Consider the following 23930-nt stretch of genomic DNA (forward strand, 5'->3'; position numbering starts at 1 on the left):
GACCAGATGCTTAGTCCTTGCTAGTTACCAAATCACACACCTGTGGGCTGAGTGTGTGATTCGATGCCGCGCTTCATGTATTATAGATGTCAGGTTTCCTATATCGGACTTTGTTTTAAAATAAAGTTGCTCTTGTATATTGTTTATGTAATTAAACCAGGTTTGTAGAACTTAATGTACTCTACTCGGTATTGTAATCGTATTTATATGTACTTGTCATGTTTGTACTGCCTGTGCTCACCTTCGCGTGGGACTATTGGTGTTTGTTTCGATCGGAAGGTCAGTTTCGAAAGGACTGTCAAATTAAACCGTTAAGCCAAATGTGCCTGATGTGTTTAAATGATGGTCATTTAGCTTAATTTTGAGTTTTAATTTGGTGGTTCTGTCACAGCTGGTATCAGAGCCGAAATACACCAGAGGTGGTATGGATGTGACTATTTTCTAGATTTTGAAGATTAAAAACGAATTTCTGGGGTATAAAGAAAATCGTTTCAGTCGCGCTTTATGATTAAATTCATATTAAGCCCTATATAGTACTTGGTTATTATAAATTGGTGGCAATATTTATATTCACTGACTTCCAGCACATTTCTTTCTGTTAAACTTTAATTTCTTGCACAACCCTTACTTATTATTGTAACGACACACCTACGCTAAGGTAAGCAAGATGAGCATTCTTGGTAGTCCTTAGAATAGCCCACGTGTTTCATACGTGCGCGGGTCCCGTATGATGAGCATACGAGGAGGTGATAAGGCTCCATTCAAATGAGCCTGTCGCTATCTGCCGCCTGATATGGAGCGCAGACTTCCCACCGTGTGATTGTGAGCACGGCCATTTCGTAAGGCAATGTTACGAGATGTAAATCTGTCATGCGATTGGTTATGACCGTGTACCTTGGGACACGTTTACCCTTGGGTGTCCCGTAAGGCGATTTGTACGGGAAGTGAATACGTTGCCTCGGTAACGTATGCAGCGCTGTCCATGTAGCGTTGAACGCATGGGCGCCATCTCTATAGTGGATGGTGATGTATGTGTGAATATGTGGGCAACTGCATATGCGTTACCCATGTGGCGTAGGACACATGAGGGCCGTTCGTGTGTGCTGGCACGAAGGGTCCAGTCGTGGATATATGCATATATCTGTATATCATGTGCTTTCTGCAGGTACACTAACAAACGAACGCGTAAGTTAAGGCGTGTAGAAATCGATTATATAATTGAGAGCGTATGTTGCCACCGAAAGACCACGTATATTGCCCTATATTTGTCGGCAATTTTTGTTGGAAGAGTGACGTAGGACGATCATGCATAATACCATTCATTGCATTATAAGAGTGGGTTAGAGAGTTATACAAAAGTTGTAGAGTATTTTGATAGCCATTCGCTTGCAAAAGTTGTGAATTTTTGGACGTATAGTTTGGGAGATATTGTCAAACCTATACCGCGAAGATTTGTGATTTTGAGAGTTAGTTGGAGCCTATGTTGTATTCACTAGTTGATGCAAAAATGGTTGTACCTCCCTCATGCATGATCCAGTTGTTCTTGTTACAATTGTGGGGCATAAAAGTGGTGATACAAATATTGAGTTATTTAATCGGTGTTCTAAATTCAGCATTTTTCATGAATTGAATATTAGTTGCTATCATGATTATTTAATTTAATCAGATATTGGAACTAATTGATTCATGATTAATTGTAGAATGCCGAACACCGGTACTGATTCATCTGCGCCCAATGGTGCTAATGCGCTGCCACCGCCTCCCAATTTGGTTGAGGCAATTGTGGCCATGTTGACTGGGCGCGATGAACAGACGGAACTGCTCCGTCAGCTCGTTCATCAGGGTGCTGCACCGCGGCATGGAAATCATAATCATCACCAGCCGCCTGTCCCTGGGTATCAAGAGTTCTTGGGTACTCAGCCACCGCTTTTCCATAAGGCGGATGAGCCACTGGAAGCTGACAGTTGGCTCCGGACCATTGAGTCCAAGTTCACTCTATATCAGTATAATGACAATGACAAGGCATCATTTGCAGCTCAGCAACTCAGAGGTCCTGCACGTACGTGGTGGGATAATCATGTAGCTATGTTCCCTGCTGGCACTCGGTTTTCTTGGGATGAGTTCAAGGAAGCTTTCAGGGCACATCATATCCCTGCAGGGGTTATTCGAAGGAAGCTCAATGAGGTCTTAGCTCTGAAACAGGGCAATAATACTGTGACGCAATATGCACAAGCTTTCAACACCTTGTCTCAATATGCTGGATATCATGTGGAAACAGATGAAAAGAAACAAGCGTGCTTCAGGCAGGGGCTTAGCAGCAAGCTCCAGGAGCGCTTGATTATGTTCAAATTCAACACTTTTAGTGAGCTGGTTAATGGGGCTATCACTCAAGAGGACGCCCGTATAGCTCACCAAGTAGAGAAAAAGAGGAAGGCACCAATGGGTGGATCTTCTAGTCAAGCTAATCAGAGGTTTCGTCTAATTCAGACCGGACCCCCTCGTGCGCCTTATCAGCATCGGCCAGTGTACCGACCAATACAGTATCAAGCCACATATCGGCCTCCACAACAGCAGTCAGGTTATAGGCCAACATAGTACCAGTCGGGATATAGACCACCTCAGTACCCACAACCTCAAGGGGTAGCCAGATCTCCGGTGCCTCAGCAGAATGTGCAGAAGACGTGGTTGCAGCCACAGGGTGTACGCCCAAAATTTCCCTCCCTGTTACAACTGTGGTCAAGTTGGTCATTTTGCACGTGAATGTCGTATGCCACCTAAACAAGTTCAGGGTTCTAATCAGCACAATCAGAAGCCGAAAGTGGCTCATTTCAAGCCAGGACGTGTGCACTATACCACACTAGAGGATGTTCCTGAGGGAGCTCAAGTGATGGCGGGTACATTCTCAGTTCATAATCACCCTATTACCATATTATTTGATTCGGGTGCATCCCACACATTTATTAGTAAAGAGTGTGCTAGGAGACTTGGGTTGGAGATAGAAAGCATGGCGATACCATACAATATTCATTCACCCGGGGGGCAATTAACAACGAATCAAACTGCTAAACAAGTACCTTTGCAGCTCCAAGAAAAAGTTTTTGCCACTCATTTGATCTTGTTACCAGCTCAGAGAGTGGATATTATACTTGGCATGAATTGGATGAAAATACACGGAGTTCTCTTGGACACTCTTTCGCAAACTGTGCACATCAATTCTCCCACCCATGGTTCTATGGCCTTGCATCTCATGAACCATGCATCTTCAACACCTACGGTGAATCAGGTTAAGGCCAAAAGTCTGGTTGAAATACCAGTGGTGTGTGAATACCCGGATGTTTTTTCGGATGACTTACCAGGCATGCCACCTGACCGTAAGATAGAGTTTGCCATTGAATTGCAACCGGGAACGACACCAATTTCTAGAAGACCTTATCGTATGCCACCCAATGAGTTAGTGGAACTAAAGAAGCAATTGCAGGAGTTGCTTGATAAGGGTTATATCCGTCCTAGCACTTCACCTTGGGGCTGTCCAGCGCTCTTTGTTAAGAAGAAAGATCAAAGCCTCAGGTTGTGCGTGGACTATCGGCCTTTGAATGCTGTCACTATCAAAAACAAATATCCACTCCCCCGAATTGATATTTTGTTTGATCAGTTAGTCGGGGCCAAGGTATTCTCCAAAATTGATCTTCGATCGGACTATCATCAAATAAAAATTAGGCTCGAAGATATCCCAAAGACGGCTTTCTCCACACGATATGGGCTTTATGAATACCTCGTTATGTCATTTGGATTGACGAATGCCCCGGCTCATTTCATGTATCTCATGAACTCGGTGTTTATGCCCGAGGTGGATAAGTTTGTCGTGGTTTTCATCGACGACATTCTTATATATTCCAAAAATGAAGAAGAACATGCTGAGCATCTTCGCATTGTTCTCCAGCGTCTTCGGGAACACAAGTTGTATGCCAAATTCACCAAGTGTGAGTTTTGGCTAAAGGAGGTTCCATTCCTGGGTCATGTTATATCAGAAGATGGAATTTCTGTTGACCCTAGTAAAATCCAAGATGTTTTGAATTGGGAAGCACCTATATCTGTTCCAGAAATTCGGAGTTTTCTTGGGCTAGCAGGATATTACTGGCGGTTTGTTCCGGATTTTTCAAAAACTGCTAAGCCCATGACTGAGTTGCTCAAGAAAGGGGTGAAATTTAATTGGAATGATAAATGTGATCAGGCTTTTCTGACCCTGAGGAAACTTTTGACATCTGCCCCTATCTTAGCCCAACCTGATATTACTCGACCCTTTGAGGTATACTGTGATGCATCAGGTACGGGTTTAGGTTGTGTCCTCATGCAAGACCGTCGAGTGATTGCTTATGCTTCCAGAGCACTCCGGCGACATGAGGAAAATTATGCCACACATGATTTAGAACTAGCAGCAGTGGTTCATGCTTTGAAGATCTGGCGTCATTATCTTCTGGGCAATCCTGTTCATATATATACGTACCATAAAAGTCTTAAGTATATTTTCACCCAGAATGAACTAAATCTACGCCAAAGGCGATGGTTGGAATTGATTAAGGATTATGATTTGGAGATTCACTATCACCCAGGTAAGGCCAATGTGGTTGCGGATGCTTTAAGCCGCAAGGCTCAGTGAAACTGCCTGTCTATTGTGCCTTACAATGAAACCCTTTGTTATGAACTGGAAAAACTAAACTTGGGGATCATCACACACGACAGTCTTAATAATTTGGTCCTTTCATCTACTCTTCGAGATCGGATTACTTCTGCTCAAAAACATAATGTCGGGATGGAAAAGATTCGCCAAAGACTTGCAGAAAATGACCCGGGGGTGAAGTGTTTTCATTTAGATGAGGCTGGAATTTTATGGTTCAAGGATCGTTTGGTGGTACCTAAAGATTTAGAGCTTCGAAAACAAATCTTTGATGAAGCTCATCTCTCTAGGTATTCTATCCACCCGGGCAGCAATAAAATGTATCAAGATTTGAAGCAACGATTCTGGTGGACAAGAATGAAGCGGGAGATTGCTAAATATGTGTCTGAATGTGACACCTATAGAAGGGTCAAAGCGAGCCATTTGAAAGCAGCAGGTCCTCTTCAGCCTTTGAGTATTCCATCTTGGAAGTGGGAGGACATCAGTATGGATTTCATTTTCGGCTTACCTAAAACTTCAAAAGGATACGACTCCATCTGGGTTATTGTTGACCGTCTCACCAAGTCTGCACACTTTCTTCCTGTGAAAACTATTTATACGGCCAAGCAATATGCTCAACTATATATGGACCGTATTGTGAGCCTTCATAGGATTCCAAAAACTATCATTTCAGATCGTGGTACACCATTTATTGCTCGGTTCTGGGAGCATTTCCACGCCGCCCTTGGTACACAACTGATCCGCAGTTCAGCTTATCATCCCCAGACCGATGGTCAAACTGAGAGAAGTAATCAAATTTTGGAAGATATGCTGCGGGCCTGTGTACTCTCGTATAGTAAAAAGTGGGATGAGTGTCTACCTTTAGCTGAATTCTCCTATAACAACAGCTATCAGGAAAGTATCAAAATGGCTCCTTTTGAGGCATTATATGGACGAAGGTGTAGAACTCCATTGAATTGGTCAGAAGCCGGTGAAAGAAATGTATTCGGCCCTGATATGGTCAGTGAGGCGGAAGAACAAGTCCGGGTTATACAGGAGAACTTGAAAATAGCCCAATCTTGGCAGAAAAGCTATGCGGACAAGAAACGTCAATCGATCTCGTTCCAAGTGGGAGATCATGTTTATTTACGGGTATCTCCAATGAGAGGAGTCCAACGGTTTGGTGTGAAGGGAAAGCTCACCCCTCGCTATGTTGGGCCTTTTCCTATCATTGAGCGATGTGGGCCGGTAGCATATCGCCTAGAACTTCCTGCCCAATTATCCGCAGTTCATAATATATTCCATGTCTCCCAACTCAGGAAATGCCTCCGTGTTCCGAACAAAATAATGGACATAGAGAAGTTACAAGTGGAACCCGATCTTGTCTATCCAGAGCATCCAGTGAAAATTATTGATCACAAGACTCGGGTCACTCGAAATCAAACCCGTAATTTCTATAAGGTACAGTGGAGTAATCACTCAGAGCGAGAAGCTACCTAGGAAACGGAGGAATTTGTTCGATCCAAATGTCCTGAGTTGCTCCAATTATACCAAGGTATATAATTTTCCGACTTCCTTTCAATTCGGCACTTTTCTCCTAAATCTCGGGACGATATTTCTTTTAGGGGGAAGGATTGTAACAATCCGATTTTCAAAATTCAAATCAAAATACGAATTCACAAAGATTAATGAAGTTTAGCCAAATTGGAGCTTACACATGGCCCCCACATGTCAATCTCTCCCCTCTCTTCTCCATGTTTCTCCCTGTGCCGCACAGTTCACAGTAATGGCGCTCGGACTCTCCCGAAGCCGTGCGTGGCCGTCGAGGAGCGTTGCCGCGTGCTCGGCCATCGGTGACACCGCCAAGTCAACCACGCCGCCTTCCCGAGCTCGCCACCTGCCTCACTCTCCTCTGCGATGTGTCTCCTCTCCTTCTCCTCCCTGCGTTCGCCATGAACGGCTCTTAAAGCTCCTAGCGTTGCCGGCCCGATTTCGCGAGTCACTCCCTATGGAATTCAAATCCCTCGCAACCGAAGCTTCTCCACCTCTCTAGCACCCTTCCCAACCCCACCAAACCTTGCCCCAAGCCCCATCTCGGCTGAAATAAGAGATCCCAAACCCGCCATTACCGCCGCCGTTCGGAGCTCTGGTCGTACGTCGAACTCCCTCGTCCGATCATCATTTTCTTCACTTGACGGCTCAAATCGACCCTAGGCGATGCACTGAAGCTCATGCTCTCCTTGCTTTTCCATGTTCACCAAGTTTCCGCGCTCCTTCCATGCCTCGCCTCTGCCGGCCGAGCTGCTCGCCGCCGCCGCACGCTGCGCGCCCCGCTCGCGCCCCGCTCACGCCGCCCCCTCCACGCTAGCGCGAGCACCAGAGCCGCCCTACCCCACTAATGCTCGCACTGCCTCGCGCCGCCATCGCCTGGCCCCACCGCCGCCTCCTCTGCTTCGTACCGCCGCTAGAGTACCGCCGCTGCCGACCGCCCCGCCGCCAGGGGACACGCTCGTGGGCCCACGGCGCCGCTGCTGCCGCGCCGCCGCGCGGGCCGTCGCCGCCGCGCGGCCACCGCCGCCGAGGGCCCTTGGCCCTGCGCCTGAGCGCCGCCGCACGCCGCGGCGTGCGCTGCCAGGCTGGGCAGACCGCCCTCCCACTGACCAGTGGGGCCCGCTGGTCAGTGGAGGGAGTTAGGGGGGGTTTATTTATTTTGTTGATTTATTTCGGCTGTGATTTGTAAAATCCATATAAAATCAAGGGAAAATGTGAAAAATATGAAATAAATTTTGTTAGATTTGTTAGAGTAAGATCTATAGAGGAAAAATTTCCATGATGGAGAAATCACCTTTTTACCCCTACAAAAATTTAAATTGTGTTTATTCTTGCTTAATTAGTTTCTATAGATCTGTTAATCTAAAAATTGTGAAATTTTTGTAGTAGCTTACTTTAAGCATGAGTGATCCACCATAAAATTTTCATAATCATAGGACCTAGTTTAGTATATGAATATAAAATGTAACCAAACTTAAATATGTGTATAGAAATAATAGTATTTGTTTACATGTAAAATTTTATAAAAATTATAAGAGACAAGTAATGATGTCCTTGCTGGTCATATTTTATTTTATAGTAAATCATGCTCTAATTGATAATTTGGCCTCTAATTGTTTCTAGCACTAGAGTTAAAGTTAATTATTATTATACTCGCATCCTTTTATGTAAATTGTTAATCTGTTTAATGTTTATCATCTACTGGCAAAGTCATGTTGGCATTTACTCATGGTCTCATATGCATGGCATTTACTCATTGTCTCATATGCATGCATATAGAAACCGCGACCGAGGAAGTCGTATATGAGGTGATCGCGGAGCCGCAGGAGCAGACGGAGCAAGCCCTGCAGGAGTTTCGTGACGACCCGGCCCAAGGCCCAGTGGACACTAGCTCTGAGCAGCAGCCCGCAGGCAAGCCCCGGAGCATAACCTATTATTTTAACTTATGAAATGTTATATATGTATTTACTTGCTTATGCATTAAGTTTTTAGGCGTTGGATGAAACCCTAGTTGCATGATTCCTAGGTTCCATTGGTCGGAATACTAGTATGTATATGTCGTTATCCTTGCCATGCTAAAATTAAGATTCGGTAGAAGTCGAGTAATGTCCTGGTACTCGCGAGATATAGAATGTCTTTATGATTTGATTATGGAAAATTGGAATATGGAGGAAAGGAAAAGAATTGGAGACCGGACGGGAACTGTCTAGCCCCGTCTGTGTCGGTTAAGGACTGTTCCGTTGTCGGCCCTGCTGATCATGTTTGAATTGTACTAACTGCATGCCGGAAGTAGGAGGTAGTCGAAACCGGTAAGCCTAGTACTGCCTCATTTCGAACGTATAGAACTTCATCACCACCCCTTAGGGCGAGTCGGGTAGTCGCGAAGAATTGGGATGCATATGTTTACTTTTGGTGGTCTCTCGTTGAGCCCGGCTGACTATATGTAGGTGGGGACGGTTCTGTAGTTCGAGGCGGGGAGGGGAATGGTTGGTCCGTATGGTCCGACGGGGCTAATACGTGCCGTGTTGGTTAGGTCCACCTTGTAAGGTTAAATTGGATCGATTCGCCGTCAGTCGCTCTCGGACATGAGCACCTTGATCCCCGAGTCACATTCGTAGTAAGAATATGAAAGGGAATGAAATGATCAGTATAGTGGTACCTAATCAATTGTTTTTCCACACTTAATTGTATAGATATGCAAACCGTAGAAAATAGGCACCATTCCTAATCTTGAGCTAAAATATTGAAAGTAAGGACTCACTCTTATTTGCTTTTCCGCAAAATAAACCACAGCCAGAAAGCCGTGCATGTCTAGATAGTGGGCTATGTATACCCATAATCGGGTAAGTCTTGCGGAGTATTAGTATACTCAGGGTTGTGGCTCAAACTATTTCAGGTCAGGATGAGATAGACTTCTGCCCTTATTGTGCTAAGTTCATCCAGCTTGGCGCGGATGGTTGGGAGTTGGCCGGACTAGATGCTTAGTCCTTGCTAGTTACCAAATCACACACCCGTGGGCTGAGTGTGTGATTCGATGCCGCGCTTCATGTTTTATAGACGTCAGGTTTCCTATATCGGACTTTGTTTTAAAATAAAGTTGCTCTTGTATATTATTTATGTAATTAAACCAGGTTTGTAGAACTTAATATACTCTACTCGGTATTGTAATCGTATTTATATGTACTCGTCATGTTTGTACTGCCTGCGCTCACCTTCGCGTGGGACTACTGGTGTTTGTTTCGATCGGAAGGTCAGTTTCGAAAGGACTGTCAAATTAAACCGTTAAGCCAAATGTGCCTAATGTGTTCAAATGATGGACATTTAGCTTAATTTTGAGTTTTAATTTGGCAGTTCTGTCACAATTCTGAAGTCAGCAAATATAAGCACCAGCCAATGGTTGTTTGTCCTTAACTAAAACCCCTATCACAACTCTTCATCACATGTTACATAAACGGGATGAGGTCCGGAACATTGCATATGCCATCAGCATCTCTAGCACTCCCCTATAAAACCATGACACAACCAGAACAAACTGCTCAGACAAAACCATCAGATCAGAGTTAGCTCAGGAACAGGGATTGTGCTAGCTGGTCTGGTTGCTTGAGATGTTGAGTGCAGGATGCATGGAACAGTGGATGCCGACGGCGGCAATGGTTACCACCAGTGTTGTGATCGCCATCATGACCGCGCTAATCAAGCAGGCACTGAACCAGGGCATGAACAGGCTGGTCCTCATCACTTTCCGGCAAATGTTGGCCACTGTGTTCCTAGGCCCCATTGCCTACTTCAAGGAGAGGTAGTGTCAAAAGATGGTCGTTCCATTGGTAGTATGTCACTGCATTATTTGTTGACCATTCCTTTTTCTCAAGAATAATGCTGCATTTTTTTTTCAGGAAGATGAGACCAAAGTTCACAACTGAAATCTTTATGTACACGTTCCTAAGTGGAATTCTTGGGTGAACACTCTACCACACACCGTTATTCAGCTTGACGTGTTTATTAATCCTTTTTTCTGAATCAAATTGTTTCCTTGATATGCATTAATTCTGCAGCCCAGTGCTGCTTCAGTACACATTGTTTGTCGGATTGGATTACACAACAGCAACATTTGCTGCGACTTTCTCCAATATGCTTCCAGTAGTTACTTTCCTCATATCACTCGCTTTCAGGTAAAAACCAACTTCTTCTTTCAATAGCCTAAAAGGCCTTTCTCTTTTTGCAAAACCTATATATGCTGTGGATCTGTAGCATATGTTTGTATTATAAAAACTGGATGACGAAAACTTAACTACAGCAAGTAGGTCAGTGATGAGAAATAATATAGAGTCCATTGATATAACTAACAAGCACTTCATCTAAACTAATACCAAAGCCGTAGAGCGCATATGAAACAAGGCTATCAGCCGATCACGCTGTCACACCTTTTTCTTTAAGAAAAAGACCTGTGTCTATCAGCCAATCACTGCTATAGTACCTTAAAATCAGCTATAGTACATCCAAAAGCAACTAAAGAAAAACTCCCAACTTTGTTCCCCTAGAGAAAGCTAGTTGATTTTAGAATGGGTCCCAAACCACATGCTCAACTCATCACTCTGCTTTAGGGCCTTGTGTCTTTTCTACAGATGGCTTAATCGCCTACTTAAAGCAGGCTGAGGCTGAAAACAACAATTCTTCAGGTTTGAATCACTAGAGGTGAGGAGCAAGTCAGGGAGCGCCAAGATCTCAGGGACCCTCATCTCCCTCGGTGGTGCAATGATGCTCACCTTCTACAAGGGTTCAGCACTAACCCACAACACCACATCATCCATGGCTCCAGCAGCCTCCAGCAGTGGTGGCCACAGGGACGCTGCCCGGTGGGTGCTGGGTTCAGTCTCCATGCTCGCAAACGTCGTCGGGTTCGCGCTGTGGCTGCTTCTGCAGAGGAAGTTCACCAAAAAGTACCCGGCCGTGTACTCGGCCACGGCGTTCATGTCGCTGTTCAGCTTCGTCCAGTCGGGAGCACTGACCCTGTCGATACAACGGAGCAGCATCGCCGTGTGGGCTCTCAAGGGCACGATAGAGATCGTCACTGTCGTGTACTGTGTAAGAAGAAGATCTCTCTTCTTGCTGCAGACACATTATCATTGGTACTGCTGTTGTCCAGAAACCTGCTTAATTAGGGCACTGACTGACGCAGATCGAATGTTAATTTGGCATGCATCTCAGGGTGTCGTGGCATCTGGCGTTGGGTACCTCCTGCTCACGTATTGCGTGGAGAAGAGGGGCCCTGTTTTCACTGCTGCGTTCAGCCCCCTCTCTCAGATCTTCGTCGCCGGCATCGATCTGTCCATCCTCCATGAACCGCTCTACCTTGGAAGGTCAATAGCGCATATGGTTCTGTCGTACCATGTTTTAAGTTTTAACTGAACATTAATTATTGTGCTAGCTAGCTTGTCAAACTAGTCTTCTACCTTCACTTCACAAACTCACCGTTGCTCGACCTTGCAGCGTGCTAGGGTCAGTGCTGGTGATTCTGGGACTCTACCTTGTGCTATGGGGCAAGAGAGAGGAAGCTGCTAATAAAGATGTCGCCTCGGCGAAGCCGGTTCAAGCAGAGGTAGAACAGCAAGCAGAGAAAGTGTGAATCTTTTTTGACTGATGCCCCTGAAGCGGTATTGGAAATCACAGTGCGCCGGAAGGAAAGATATACTCTTATACATACTATGTACTATATAGCTAGTGAGTAGTGACCAATGGAAGCAAAGATATGGTGAATTGAAATGCTGTAAATTTCTCTCTTCGATGGAGTGTTAAAACCGAGGGTAGTCCATCCACAATATTGTGTTATTCTTGCTTGCTATTTAAAGTAGTTGAGATTTCAGAGTGAGAGAGAAAGCACTGTCCACCGCTGCTGGTTGGGGGCAGCTAGCATCCATCCACGTGTCACTGTCAAGTGGGACCAGAGAATGCCTGACCTGAGAGGCCAGTGCTTCGTTGGCTCATGTCGTCGCTCAAGCAAGAATAGGAACGTACTGTACGGACTATAGCTAGCTAGCTCTTTGTGTGTGATGAAGATGAATGAATGGCTGAACAAGAGTTGTCGAATCAGTGAAGCTCTCTGCACCGGACACTTTGCATCGCACCCTCCGACAACAGCTCCTCATCTCCCACCTCTTATTAGCACACATATGGGGCTCTGGGCGATAAAAGGAGCTAGCTAGCGCGCATTTGCTAGCATTGCCACACACTGACACACACCACCTTATTACGACGAACGGTTGTTGACATGCAAGAACGCCGCCATCGCAGCAGCACCGCCGCCGCCATGGGTGTCGTCCTACCGGCCGCCCTCGGCCTCCTCTTGCTTGCGCCGTGCATCGCGCAGGCGGCGACGACGGTAGTGACGATGGGCATCGAGGAGGCGTGCCGTAAGGCGGCGAGCGCGCACGCGGGCGTGAGCTACGACCACTGCGTGTCGTCGCTGGCGTCGGACGCCCGGAGCCGCGACGCGGCGGACCTGCACAAGCTGGCGGTGCTGGCGGCGCGGATGGCCGTGGAGCACGCGGCGGCGACGGAGGCCAAGATCGAGGGCCTCGGCGAGGTGGAGGAGGCGCCGCACGCGCGCGCGCGCCTCAACCACTGCCTCGACCTCTACAGCGCCGCCGCGGACGTCCTGCGCGACGCACTCGACAACCTCAACGCCCACGTCTACGGCATGGCGTCACAGCAGCTGGCCGCCGCGCTCGGCGCCGCCGAGAGCTGCGAGGACGTCTGGAAGGGCGAGGAGCGCGTCCCCGTCGCCGCACACGACAGGGAGTACGGACGCATGGCCATGGTCGCACTCGGGCTCACCACCGGCGCCATGGCGTGATGATGCTTCGATCGCATTGCAACACTGACTGATACCACGAGCGAGCGCAGCCATGGACGACGCGGTGGCTGTCATCAACTCAGCATCATAAGCAAAATTAAGGCTCATGCATCTATGTCCTTGTAGCCCTCTCTCTCACGTCCATGATCCCATTTGTTTGTGTGCGTACCGTAGTACGTACGGTAGTGGTCCACTAGTCCTGATGTGACTTTAGCTACTGATTTTCTTCGCTCTTGTGTGGCTTTCTTTTTTATTTTTCTTTATTTATTGTGAGTAGTAGTAATACTTTTGGTTTTGAATTTTGACGTCTTCTTGGAGGTGTTAGTATAGAAGAAGAGACAGAGAAGAGAGGCCATGCAACGTGTCACCGCCATGCATCTTTGAGGATTGTTATATATCACTCCTATATATGTCAATTCTATATATATTGAGTTCACCATCATATATGATGCAAAATGCAATGTGCCTCCCCCCACCCCATTTCTACGTATTTACCTACCTATTCTATCTAGTGGTTTTAAATCGGCATTGTAATTTGTGCTTGAGACAGGTTTGGACAGATTTTATTGCGGGAAAGTCTAAAACCGATCGAGTCACAATTAGGGGTGGTAATGGACCACACCTCTAGTGTCCTCCATTATTAATGATTTTTTAAAATTCTGTTTGACCCCCCGCCCTTTAGACCTGATCCTTAGAAATCAAACTAAATTTATCGTGCTGAGCTTAGCGCAAACACTTCACAGATTTTCAAAATGAGCAATATTGTCGCGGGATTTCTAGGGTACCCACAGCCGGGTGGCGGAACGCACCCGCCTATTCCCAGAGAGGGAGTGCTCGGGAAGGTACTAGGCGATTGGCTAATCTAGCTCTGAGATAGGCACATAAGAACACACGATCTAGAGTGGTTCGGGCCGCCGGAGCGTAATACCCTACGTCCACTGGAAGAGGTTTTGATCTCTGTTGTGTATGAATCTATCCTCTGCCGGGTCTTGGCTCTCACCCAGCCTGAGTTTTTCTTCTAGCGGGCGTCCCCTTTTATAGACCAAGGGGTGCGGATACATAGGGCGTTGGGGCCCGACAAGTGGGCCCAACGTGACTGTGCAGCATACTGCGCAGAGTAGTCAAATGGCTACAGTGGTTACAAATCTTTCCTCCGATACGCTTCCATGCCCTGCTAGTCCTCTGACGAAGGGTGGTCTTCTCTTGTCCTGTCAGCAAGGTGCCCATTGGAGGAACGTAGCTTGCGGCGTGACTTGTTGAGGCTATTGTGTAGGCGTCATAATGGGTGAAGCCGAGCCGTCGTATCCACCTGTTATAGCAGACTGACAGGCGCGGCGTGGGCGGCGCCAGCAGCCCCACTATGCATCTTGGTAATACGCGATCAATAGTGCCCCTGGTCAAAGAATCGCCTCGGCTTCCACTACATCAATGCGGACGTCCTCCTACCGCAATGAATACAGCGGTAGGTGAACCTTAATATGGAGACCAAGCAGCTTTATATACGAGTTCTGCGCTTGCAGACACGTGGCGGCCCCGGACCACCCCGAGGCGGGGTGTCGATTCCTTCCCGCTTGGCGAGGGGTCTGGTTACTATAGCGGGGGTCCGAGACCCCAAAGGGGGTCCGGGATTCCGCGGGGACCTGGACCTCCACGGGAGGTCCGGAGCCTCCGGCTGTTCGGGCTGAGCGTCTGCTTCTTCCGGAACACGTGGTGCTCCCGGACCTTTCCCAACCAGAGGACAGGGTCCGGGACCGTTGACGAGTGAACAGGGCTTCCGGACCGCAGTGGTTCGGCTGCTGGACATAGTTAAGGATAACTACAAAGCTCTTCTTACCTAGACACAGCAAGAGGGGGTACCCCAGTCCTGGGGTACCGACAGTGGCCCCCGGGCCCACCTCGGGAGAGGATACGAACCCGCGGGTGGGGCCTACTATCGTGATGTGTTTCCACTGCAAACTTGATTGCGTCGGTGTGCTCATGTCAAGAGCGGGTGTTCCGGATCCCTTGGAGGCCGGAACACCGGTTGCCAGGTCCAGGTATTAGAGTGCTCTTCACAGGGCGTCGAAGGTGTAGGCTTAGGGTACGGAACCATGCTAAGCAGCTACACAGACTTCGGATCGCTCAGGGAGCAAGCACCATCTCCCGGACCCGGCTCTTGGCGACCGGTCTCCGCCGGAGCGGGCCACTGGAGTGAACTAGAGTCGACCGTGGCGAGCGGTCTCCGCCGGAGCGGGCCACCGGAGTGGACTAGAGTCGACCGTGGCGAGCGGTCTCCGCCGGAGCGGGCCACCGGAGTGGACTTGAGTCGACCGTGGCGAGCGGTCTCCGCCGGAGCGGGCCACCGGAGTGGACTTGAGTCGACCGTGGCGAGCGGTCTCCGCCGGAGCGGGCCACCGGAGTGGACTTGAGTCGACCGTGGCGAGCGGTCTCCGCCGGAGCGGGCCACCAGAGTGGACTTGAGTCGTTGCTGACGATCCGATGAAATATATCATCGGATCTGAGAGTAAGGTGCGAGAATCCAAGCCTTATACTAGAAGGGAGCTCGGGACCTCTAAAGACAGCAGTTCTCGGATACTAGAGTACTTGTAACAGGGTAGTGAAGTACATAAACTTAGGGTACATTACCAGGCTAAGCTACGCGGAGCTTCTCTACCCCAGGATACGAGTACTACTTCTCCGGACCAGGTCCTTAGGGGTCCGAACTACCTTCCAGCTTGAAGGGGTGTCCCTACCTGGCCACGAGCCAGCAACTTATCTTGGATTGTTAGCAATAATAGGAAGATTCCGTTTCAGAGGAAAGAATAGCTAAACCAAGGCGAATAAATGTAATCAAGGTGGAGCCTAGATAAAACTGAGAAAGAAAATCTCCTTTATTATTGTGGTAGTCACGGTATACATCAGAGGTCGGGATTACGAGGTCGGACCTCTACCGCTCCGGACCGTAGCTTGCCTGTTTGTGCGATAGGGCCAGAGGTCGGGTTTACAAGGTCGGGCCTTGACCGCTCTGGACTCACACGTAGGCGCCACATTATTACAAAGGAGGAATTTCCTCAGTCCTATTTTAGGAGTAACCTTCGGCTGCATTCTATACAGCATGTCCTTCTCTGATTGGAAGTGGTACCACTACTCTTGGGTTCTTCATGGTCGTCGGAGGTGAAGGCGCCCTGGATGTGCCTGAACTGCATCATCCAGCATCACCTCGGGAGCTCGGGGGAGCTACTCCTTGCCTAAGAGCTGTCATATGCTTAGGTAGCATGAGACAAATTCTTTGGCTTTGAATGGGAGAGGCCCCCCTGCCGTCGTCGTCTGCCGATGGAAGCCAGACGCCCTTGCGCAACTGTCGGGTACCACAATTAGGGACACCCTAATTAGGGTACTAAGATCGCTTTAAAAAACACAAACACCTGTTAAAGCAACTGGGCCCACGAAGGCCCACGGCCTGCTTCCCGTCCGGAAGAAAGGAAAGGACTCAAAGAAGCCCAGCGTACGGCCCATTCACATTCCCCTCGAACCCACTGAACAATCTCCGCCTCGTTCGAGGGTCCCTCTCGGTTCCTGCTGGGCAATCTCCGTCTCGCTCGAGGGTAGCGAAACTACCCCCGAGCAGAAAACCAATCTCCGCCTCGCTCGAGGGTAGCGGATATACCCTCAAGCGGGTAACTCATTCTCCGCCTCGCTCGAGGGTAGCGGATCTACCCTCGAGCGGTGTCTCATCTCTCGCCTCGCTCGAGGCCGTCCTTCGGCACAAAGGACAAACGGCTCCGCCGCCCAACCAGCTCGCCGTACGAAGGCATTCAAAGCCAGCCACTCCACAACGGCTCAAAGGACGGGCGGCGTCAGGCCGCCACTCCCACAGTAGATATGACCGGGGTCCCATCCATTGACTCTGGTCACCACACCGCCATCCCTGGACGCTGTGGTAGCGCCTTGGGACCTGCGACACAGGACAAGACGGGCTCGGTACTGCTCCCGCCGACATCCCGGACCTCCCCCCTCCTCTCGAAGGCCCGGCGACGGCACGCGTCCCCCGGACCTTCTAGTGTGCACGCCAGCACTCCGACCAGGAAGTCCGGGGCCATCCCGCGCCATTACTACCACCGGAACACTACAGGGCGTACGACGCAATCCTCACAGGACGAAGGACGACTATCCAGGACGACAGCGACGCACGCCGCCTTCCCACAGTGTACATCCTACAGTATCCGACCACTGTAACCCCGCGATTCAAGGGAAAACGACGACCTCCATGCAGCCCACTCGTGTACACCACCCCTCCTTATGCCTATAAAAGGAGGAGGTGGGTTTCCTTTAGCGCTGGCGAGCTGATCTCCCTAGTCTGGACTCTAGTCTGCTTGGTCTCTCTGGCTTCTCTCCTCAAGAGGACGAGCAAGGTCTACAGAGCACTCATCTCCACCGACTCCACTCTTAGCCGAGACTTGGGAGCTTCTCTCCCTCTCTCGCCTCGCTTGTACCCCCTACTACAAGCACTCCGGGTGCAAGATAATACAGTGCCCTCGCACACCCCCTTTGCTGGACGTACGGCCCCGCGGCCGGAACCAGGGTAAACCGTGCGTTACTGTGATTGCCTCTTGCATCATCATCTGGGACGAGAAAACACGCAGCATTCACCAGTTGGGATCCGGGCCCCCGGGCCGGGACACCGACAGTTGGCGCGCCAGGTAGGGGCGCCGCGTGACATCTTTTTTCTCTCTTTTTTCCCATTTGATCTCCAGGGATGGCGAGCAGATCCAACCCATACCCCATGGGTGTCTCGGATCCGCTCCCCGCTGGGTTTGTGATCTGGTTCGGGAGTCTCGAGTTCAGAGCGACCGGCAACGGTTACCTGATGCGGCTCCTCTCGCCCAGACGCAACCCCATCGCTCCGACTATGCCAGCCCGGCGCGACAGGCGCTCGGGTCAGCGTTCACGACAAGCGCGCGCGGAGCGTCGTCGCGCGGCACGCCACAGCTCCCCCACGTGGGTCGAGGCTGGCATGTCGCAACTCAGCATCGAGGCGAACGGGGCTACCGTTTCGTCATCACGTGCCTCGGCATCATCTGTGCCGACACCGTCACCTGCAGCGGCGCTAATGCCTCCCAGGGGGGCCCTCGACTTCGCCCTCGCCCTTCCCCTTCGGGATGCGCAACACCGCCGCCCGTACTTACGCCTCTTCAATCAGCACTAACCTCACCGAGTATGAGGATCTGCCGGGTCATCATCTTCTATCGATCCGCAACCTCATTACGTCGTCCCTCGACGAATCCTACCCTGAGACGGCGAGCTCGATCGCCGACGACGTCAACTTCTTCATGAACAACTTCGCGGCCGAGGAGGCCGAGGACTACTCCGGGGTCTACGACCACGACGCTATTCGCTCGTTCCTAGCTGGCGACGGCCTACTGCCTCACCTGCTCCGAAGACTCCAGCGAGGGGGATTTCGATCCTTCCCGGGAATGCTTCATGGTGGACCTTGTGGGCGAGCAAAACGACAACGCCCCAAGCAACGACGGGGACGCCGGGGCGAACGCGCGGGCAAAGCAACCGGCGAACCCGCCTGCAGCACCTTCCTCATCAAGCTCGGCGGCGCGACAAGCCCAGATGACGCAGCTCAAGGAGCTTCAAGCCAAGCTCGATGAGCAGCGTCAACAAACCCAGGAGCTGCGCGCCGCACTCGAGCAGCAGCGTACCGCGCGCGGTACACATGCCCAGGCGGCGGGACGTGTTGCCCGGGAGCGCATCATGGCCGACGACAACGTCGACAAATCGCCGGAACTGAAGACGGCGGGGGAGAAGCTCGTCGCTGCGGCTTACCTGCTCCAAGCTATGCCCGAGCCATCGACACCCTCGGGTCGCAACCTGCGCCGCGAGGCACAGGAGCTCATCGAGCAAGCTGCCGTGCAGCAGGCCGAGAGTTCTGCGTCTCGCATGCGCTCGAAGGCCCCGGAGCAGTGTGATGGGACTGCGCACCAGGACCGTGAGGTTTCTGTGCACACACCCCCAGCGGGGAGGGGCAAGGCAGCCGTAGTGCCCGCTGCGAGGGCACCCTCGGTGCACGAGCGCATCGGGAGAGTTCCCGTAAAGGAGCGAATTCGTGACACTCGCGGACACGCCGGCGACGGCGACGCCCGCAACGTCATCGACGGCAGGAGGTACACCCCTCGACGGGGTGGACGCTTCGACCCCGAGCACGACAGGGGTGAGTCACCGGAGCCTCCGGGCACCCGGGTGTTCAGCCGGGAGATTCGAACCGCGCCTTTTCCCCCGCGCTTCTGACAACCCAACACCCTCGTCAAATACTCGGGCGAGACTGATCCCGTGTGGTCTGGCTTAACGACTACCTGCCTAGCATGCCAGCTAGGCGGCGCGACTGGAGGACGCGGCCATCATCCGCAACCTTCCTCTCCATCTTGCTGACGCCACACGAACGTGGCTCGAGCACCTGCCTGCGGGCCAGATCCACGACTGGGCCGACTTGGTCCACATCTTCGTGGGCAATTTCCAGGGCACGTACGTGCGCCCTGGGAACTCCTGGGACCTCAAAGGGTGTCGTCAGAAGCCCCGCGAGTCCCTGCAGTGACTACGTGCGGCGCTTCTCCAAGCAGTGCACCGAGCTCCCCAGCGTCACCCATGTCGAGGTCATTAACGCTTTCCTCGAGGGTACGACGTGTAGGAATCTGGTGCATGAGCTCGCTGAGAAGCCGACCCGTTAATACCAATGAGTTGTTCGACGCTGCCACCAACTTCGCCGCCGACGAGGAGGCTGTTGGTGCCATCTTCAACGACAAATCGAGCAAGCGCAAGGACGATGCGCCCGCGGAGGGCGGCAGCGTCAAGCCCAACGCCCCCGCCAAGAAATTGAAGCGGGGGAGGAAGGGAAAGAAGCCGGTCCCACCAAACCAGCGTGAGTCAGGGCGGGCGGAGGACTCCGAGGAGGCCTTTGCTGCCGCCCCAGACCGCAAAGGTCCTCGAGGCCCCCCTCGAGGTGGCGGTGGCCAGTTCGACGACATGCTTAAGAAACCGTGCCCTTATCACAAGGGGCCGGTCAACCATACCCTCGAGCAGTGCGAAATGCTCAAGAAGTACTATAACCACGTCGCACATCGCGACGAAGATAAGAAGAAGGATGTGGGCGACAAAGGTGGAGATGACGAGTTCCCCCCAGTGGAGAACGCCTTCTTCATCTTTGGAGGAGCAACGGCGAATATGACTTCTCGGCAGCGCAAGCGCAAGCGCCGCGAGGTCTTCTCCGTCACCAAAGCCACGCCATCCTACCTCGACTGGTCGAAGGATACCATTGCCTTTGGCCGCGAGGACCACCCCGACTACGTCCCGCATCCGGGACGGTACCCGCTCGTTGTCGACCCCATCATCGGCAACACCCGCTTCTCCAAGGTGCTCATGGACGGAGGCAGCGGCCTCAACATCATGTACGCCCCAACCTTGGAGCTCATGGGGATCGGACTAGACAAGCTTCGCCCCAGCAAGTCGCCATTCCATGGCGTTGCGCCAGGGGAAGCGAGTCCAACCCCTCGGCCAGATCGATCTGCCTGTGTGCTTCGGCACAGCAGCCAACTTCCGCAAGGAGGTACTCACTTTCGAGGTGGTGGGATTTCGAGGGTCCTATCATGCCATCCTTGGTCGTCCTTGCTACGCCAAGTTTATGGCCGTCCCCAACTACACCTACCTCAAACTCAAAATGCCGGGTCCAAAGGGCGTCATCACCATTGGCTCTTCATTTGAGCACGCCTACGAGTGCGACGTTGAGTGCGTTGAGCGCGCGGAAGCTCAAGCGGAGGACGAGGCCCTCGCAGCCACCCTCGATAAAATGGCGAGCGAGGCCTTAGACTCCATGCACCGACCCGCCGGGAGCTTCGAGCCCGCCGAGGGTATCAAGAAAGTACCCCTCGACCCAAGCCACTCCGACGACAAGGTGTTGCAGATCAGCGCCACCCTCGACGACAAATAGGAAGTGGTGCTCGTCGATTTCCTCCGCAGCCAACGCAGATATCTTTGCGTGGAGCCCCGCGGACATGCCTGGCATACCGCGGGAGGTCGCCGAGCACTCTCTTGATGTCCGACCCAACTCCAAGCCGGTGAAGCAGCGCCTAAGACGCTTCGACGAGCTCAAGCGCCGGGCGATCGGCGAGGAATTGCAGAAACTTCTGGCAGGCCGGATTCATCAAAGAGGTATTCCATCCCGAGTGGCTAGCTAACCCAGTATTAGTGAAGAAAAAGAGTGGGAGCTGGAGGATGTGTGTAGACTACACTAGTTTAAATAAGACATGTCCGAAGGTTCCCTTTCCTTTGCCACGAATCGATCAGATTGTAGACACTACTGCGGGATGTGAGCTCTTGTCCTTTCTTGATGCTTACTCCGGTTACCAACAAATCAAGATGAAAGAGTCCGACCAGCTCGCGACTTCTTTTATCACACCTTTCGGCATGTACTGCTACGTTACGATGCCCTTTGGCCTCAGAAACGCCGGAGCCACCTATCAACGGTGTATGCTCCACGTTTTCAGGAGACCATCTCGGGCGCAGTGTAGAAGCATATGTCGACGATATCGTTGTGAAATCCAGGAAGGCGGACGACCTGGTTGCTGATCTCAGGATCGCATTCGACTACCTATGGGCCAAAGGGGTAAAACTAAATCCTGAGAAGTGCGTATTCGGGGTGCCTCGAGGCATGCTCTTGGGTTTCGTTGTCTCCCAGCAGGGCATCGAACCCAACCCTGACAAAGTCTCGGCCATCACTCGGATGGGACCGATCCGAGACTTGAAGGGGGTACAGAGGGTCATGGGATGCCTAGCGTCCCTTAGCCGTTTTATCTCGCGTCTCGGTGAGAAAGGCTTACCCCTGTACCGACTCTTGAGGAAAACCGAGCGCTTCACGTGGACCCCCGAAGCTCAAGAAGCCCTCGAAAGGCTGAAGGCATCTCTCACTCGAGCTCCCATTCTCACACCACCTACGGACGGCGAGCCCCTCTATCTGTACGTAGCCGCGACGACCCAAGTGGTCAGCGCGGTGATCGTGGTCGAAAGACAAGAGGAGGGCCATGCTCAGCCCGTCCAACGACCAGTGTATTACATCAGCGAGGTGTTGTCTGAAACTATGACGCGCTATCCACAGATTCAAAAACTGCTCTACGCAGTGGTTTTGGCTCGGCGCAAGCTGCGCCACTACTTCGAGGCTCACCCCGTCACCGTGGTCTCATCTTTCCCCTTGGGAGAGAAAGCTCGCAACCTGGGAAGCCGAGGGTAGAATTGCCAAATGGTCTGTGGAGCTGATGGGAGAAACACTCACTTACGCCCCTCGCAAGGCAATCAAGTCATAAATCTTGGCTGACTTCGTGGCTGAGTGGACGGACACTCAGCTACCCCCATCGCAAATCCAGGGCGAATGCTGGACTATGTACTTCGACGGGTCGGTGATGAAAACCGGCGCCGGTACCGGCCTCCTCTTCATCTCACCCCTCGGCGAACACATACGGTACGTAATCCGTTTGCATTTCCCTGCTTCGAACAACATGGCGGAGTATGAGGCCCTCCTTGGTGGCCTCCGCATTGCCATCGAGCTTGGCGTCAAACGCCTCGACATACGCGGGGAATCTCAACTTGTCGTCGATCAAGTTATGAAGGAGTCTAGCTGTCACGACCCGAAGATGGAGGCGTACTACAACGCAGTACGCCGCCTCGAGGACAAGTTCGACGGCCTTGAGCTCAATCATGTCCCGCGCAAGTATAACGAGGACGCCGACGAACTGGCCAAGATAGCTTCAGGATGGACCACCGTCCCCCCGAACGTCTTCGCTCGCGACATCTCCAAGCCCTCCGTCGAGTTCAATCAACCGACGGAGCCAAGCCCCTCGTCCGCCGGGCCCTCCGGCGGGAACCCCCCGGTGGACGGGGTCGAGCCCATGGACTTTGACCTCGGAACCACCTCCTCGGACGAGGCCGAAAGCAATGGAAGTTGACGAGGCCCCCACTTCGCAAGACTGGCGCGTCCAGTACCTTGACTGGATAGTTCGAGGGATCTTACCCTCGGACCACGCTCAGGCGCGACGCCTCGCCAGGCGGGCCAAGTCCTTCGTCCTAATCGATAATGAGCTACACAAGCGTGGCCCCTCGGGTGTCTTGCAACGATGCATCCCCATCCCCGAGGGCAAGGAGCTGATCCGCGACATCCATGCTGGCGTCTGTGGCCACCACGCCGCGCCACGCACCCTCGTGGGTAATGCGTTTCGGCAAGGCTTTTACTGGCCCACCGCGGTCGCCGACGCCACTGACGTCGTACGGACTTGCGAGGGTTGCCAATTCTACGCTCGAAAAACACACCTCCCGGCTCATGCCCTGCAGACGATCCCCATCACATGGCCGTTTGCTGTGTGGGGACTGGACCTCGTTGGTCCGCTAAAAAAGGCGCCCGGGGGCTTCACCCACTTGCTGGTGGCGGTCGACAAATTCTCCAAGTGGATCGAGGCTCGACCCATCGGCAAGATCAAATCCGAGCAAGCAGTCCAATTCTTCACTGACATCGTCTTCAGGTTCGGGGTCCCGAACTCGATCATCACCGACAACGGCACCCAGTTCACAGGCAAGAAGTTCTTGGTGTTCTGCGACAGCTTCCACATACGTGTGGACTGGTCGGCTGTGGCACACCCGCAGACGAACGGGCAAGTGGAGCGTGCCAACGGCATGATCCTCCAAGGACTAAAGCTAAGAATCTTCAACAAGCTGAAACAAGTTTGGCCGGAGGTGGCTCACGGAGCTACCCTCGGTCATCTGGAGCCTGAGGACGACCCCGAGCAGAGCCACGGGCTTTTCTCCGTTCTTCCTGGTCTATGGTGTCGAGGCTATCCTCCCCACTGACTTGCA

General features: G+C 51.6%; 2 protein-coding genes across 3 annotated transcripts; both read left to right on the top strand.

Annotated features, from left to right (window-relative positions):
- Positions 1-9728: 9728 nt before the first annotated feature.
- LOC120697260 (WAT1-related protein At3g30340-like) lies at positions 9729-12021 on the top strand. Of its 2 annotated transcripts, none has more exons than XM_039980420.1 (6): positions 9729-10001; positions 10099-10161; positions 10258-10374; positions 10882-11331; positions 11411-11562; positions 11693-11834. In XM_039980420.1, the coding sequence occupies exons 1-6, from the start codon at positions 9811-9813 to the stop codon at positions 11698-11700; spliced, it is 981 nt and encodes a 326-aa protein (XP_039836354.1). In that variant the 5' UTR covers positions 9729-9810; the 3' UTR covers positions 11701-11834. The 2 variants fall into 2 exon arrangements, with proteins under 2 accessions (XP_039836354.1, XP_039836353.1); XM_039980419.1 differs by having other exon boundaries at positions 9730-10001; positions 10882-11287; positions 11693-12021.
- Positions 12022-12162: 141 nt separating this feature from the next.
- On the top strand, positions 12163-13354 carry LOC120697262 (putative invertase inhibitor). Its single transcript, XM_039980421.1, has one exon. It carries the CDS (start codon positions 12471-12473, stop codon positions 13053-13055), a length of 585 nt encoding a protein of 194 aa, XP_039836355.1. The 5' UTR covers positions 12163-12470; the 3' UTR covers positions 13056-13354.
- Positions 13355-23930: the final 10576 nt, after the last annotated feature.

This window comes from Panicum virgatum, chromosome 3K, assembly GCF_016808335.1.
Source record: "Panicum virgatum strain AP13 chromosome 3K, P.virgatum_v5, whole genome shotgun sequence".
Taxonomy (NCBI): Eukaryota; Viridiplantae; Streptophyta; class Magnoliopsida; order Poales; family Poaceae; genus Panicum; species Panicum virgatum.

Excerpts from the sequence above, each read along its gene's own strand:
- LOC120697260 (XM_039980419.1), top strand. The coding sequence starts at position 9,811 with ATGTTGAGTGCAGGATGCATGGAACAGTGGATGCCGACGGCGGCAATG. Across the intron at positions 10,375-10,881 it reads CTCATATCACTCGCTTTCAG|GTTTGAATCACTAGAGGTGA; the intron begins GTAAAAACCAAC and ends ACAATTCTTCAG. Across the intron at positions 11,288-11,410 it reads TCGTCACTGTCGTGTACTGT|GGTGTCGTGGCATCTGGCGT; the intron begins GTAAGAAGAAGA and ends CATGCATCTCAG.
- LOC120697262 (XM_039980421.1), top strand. The coding sequence starts at position 12,471 with ATGCAAGAACGCCGCCATCGCAGCAGCACCGCCGCCGCCATGGGTGTC.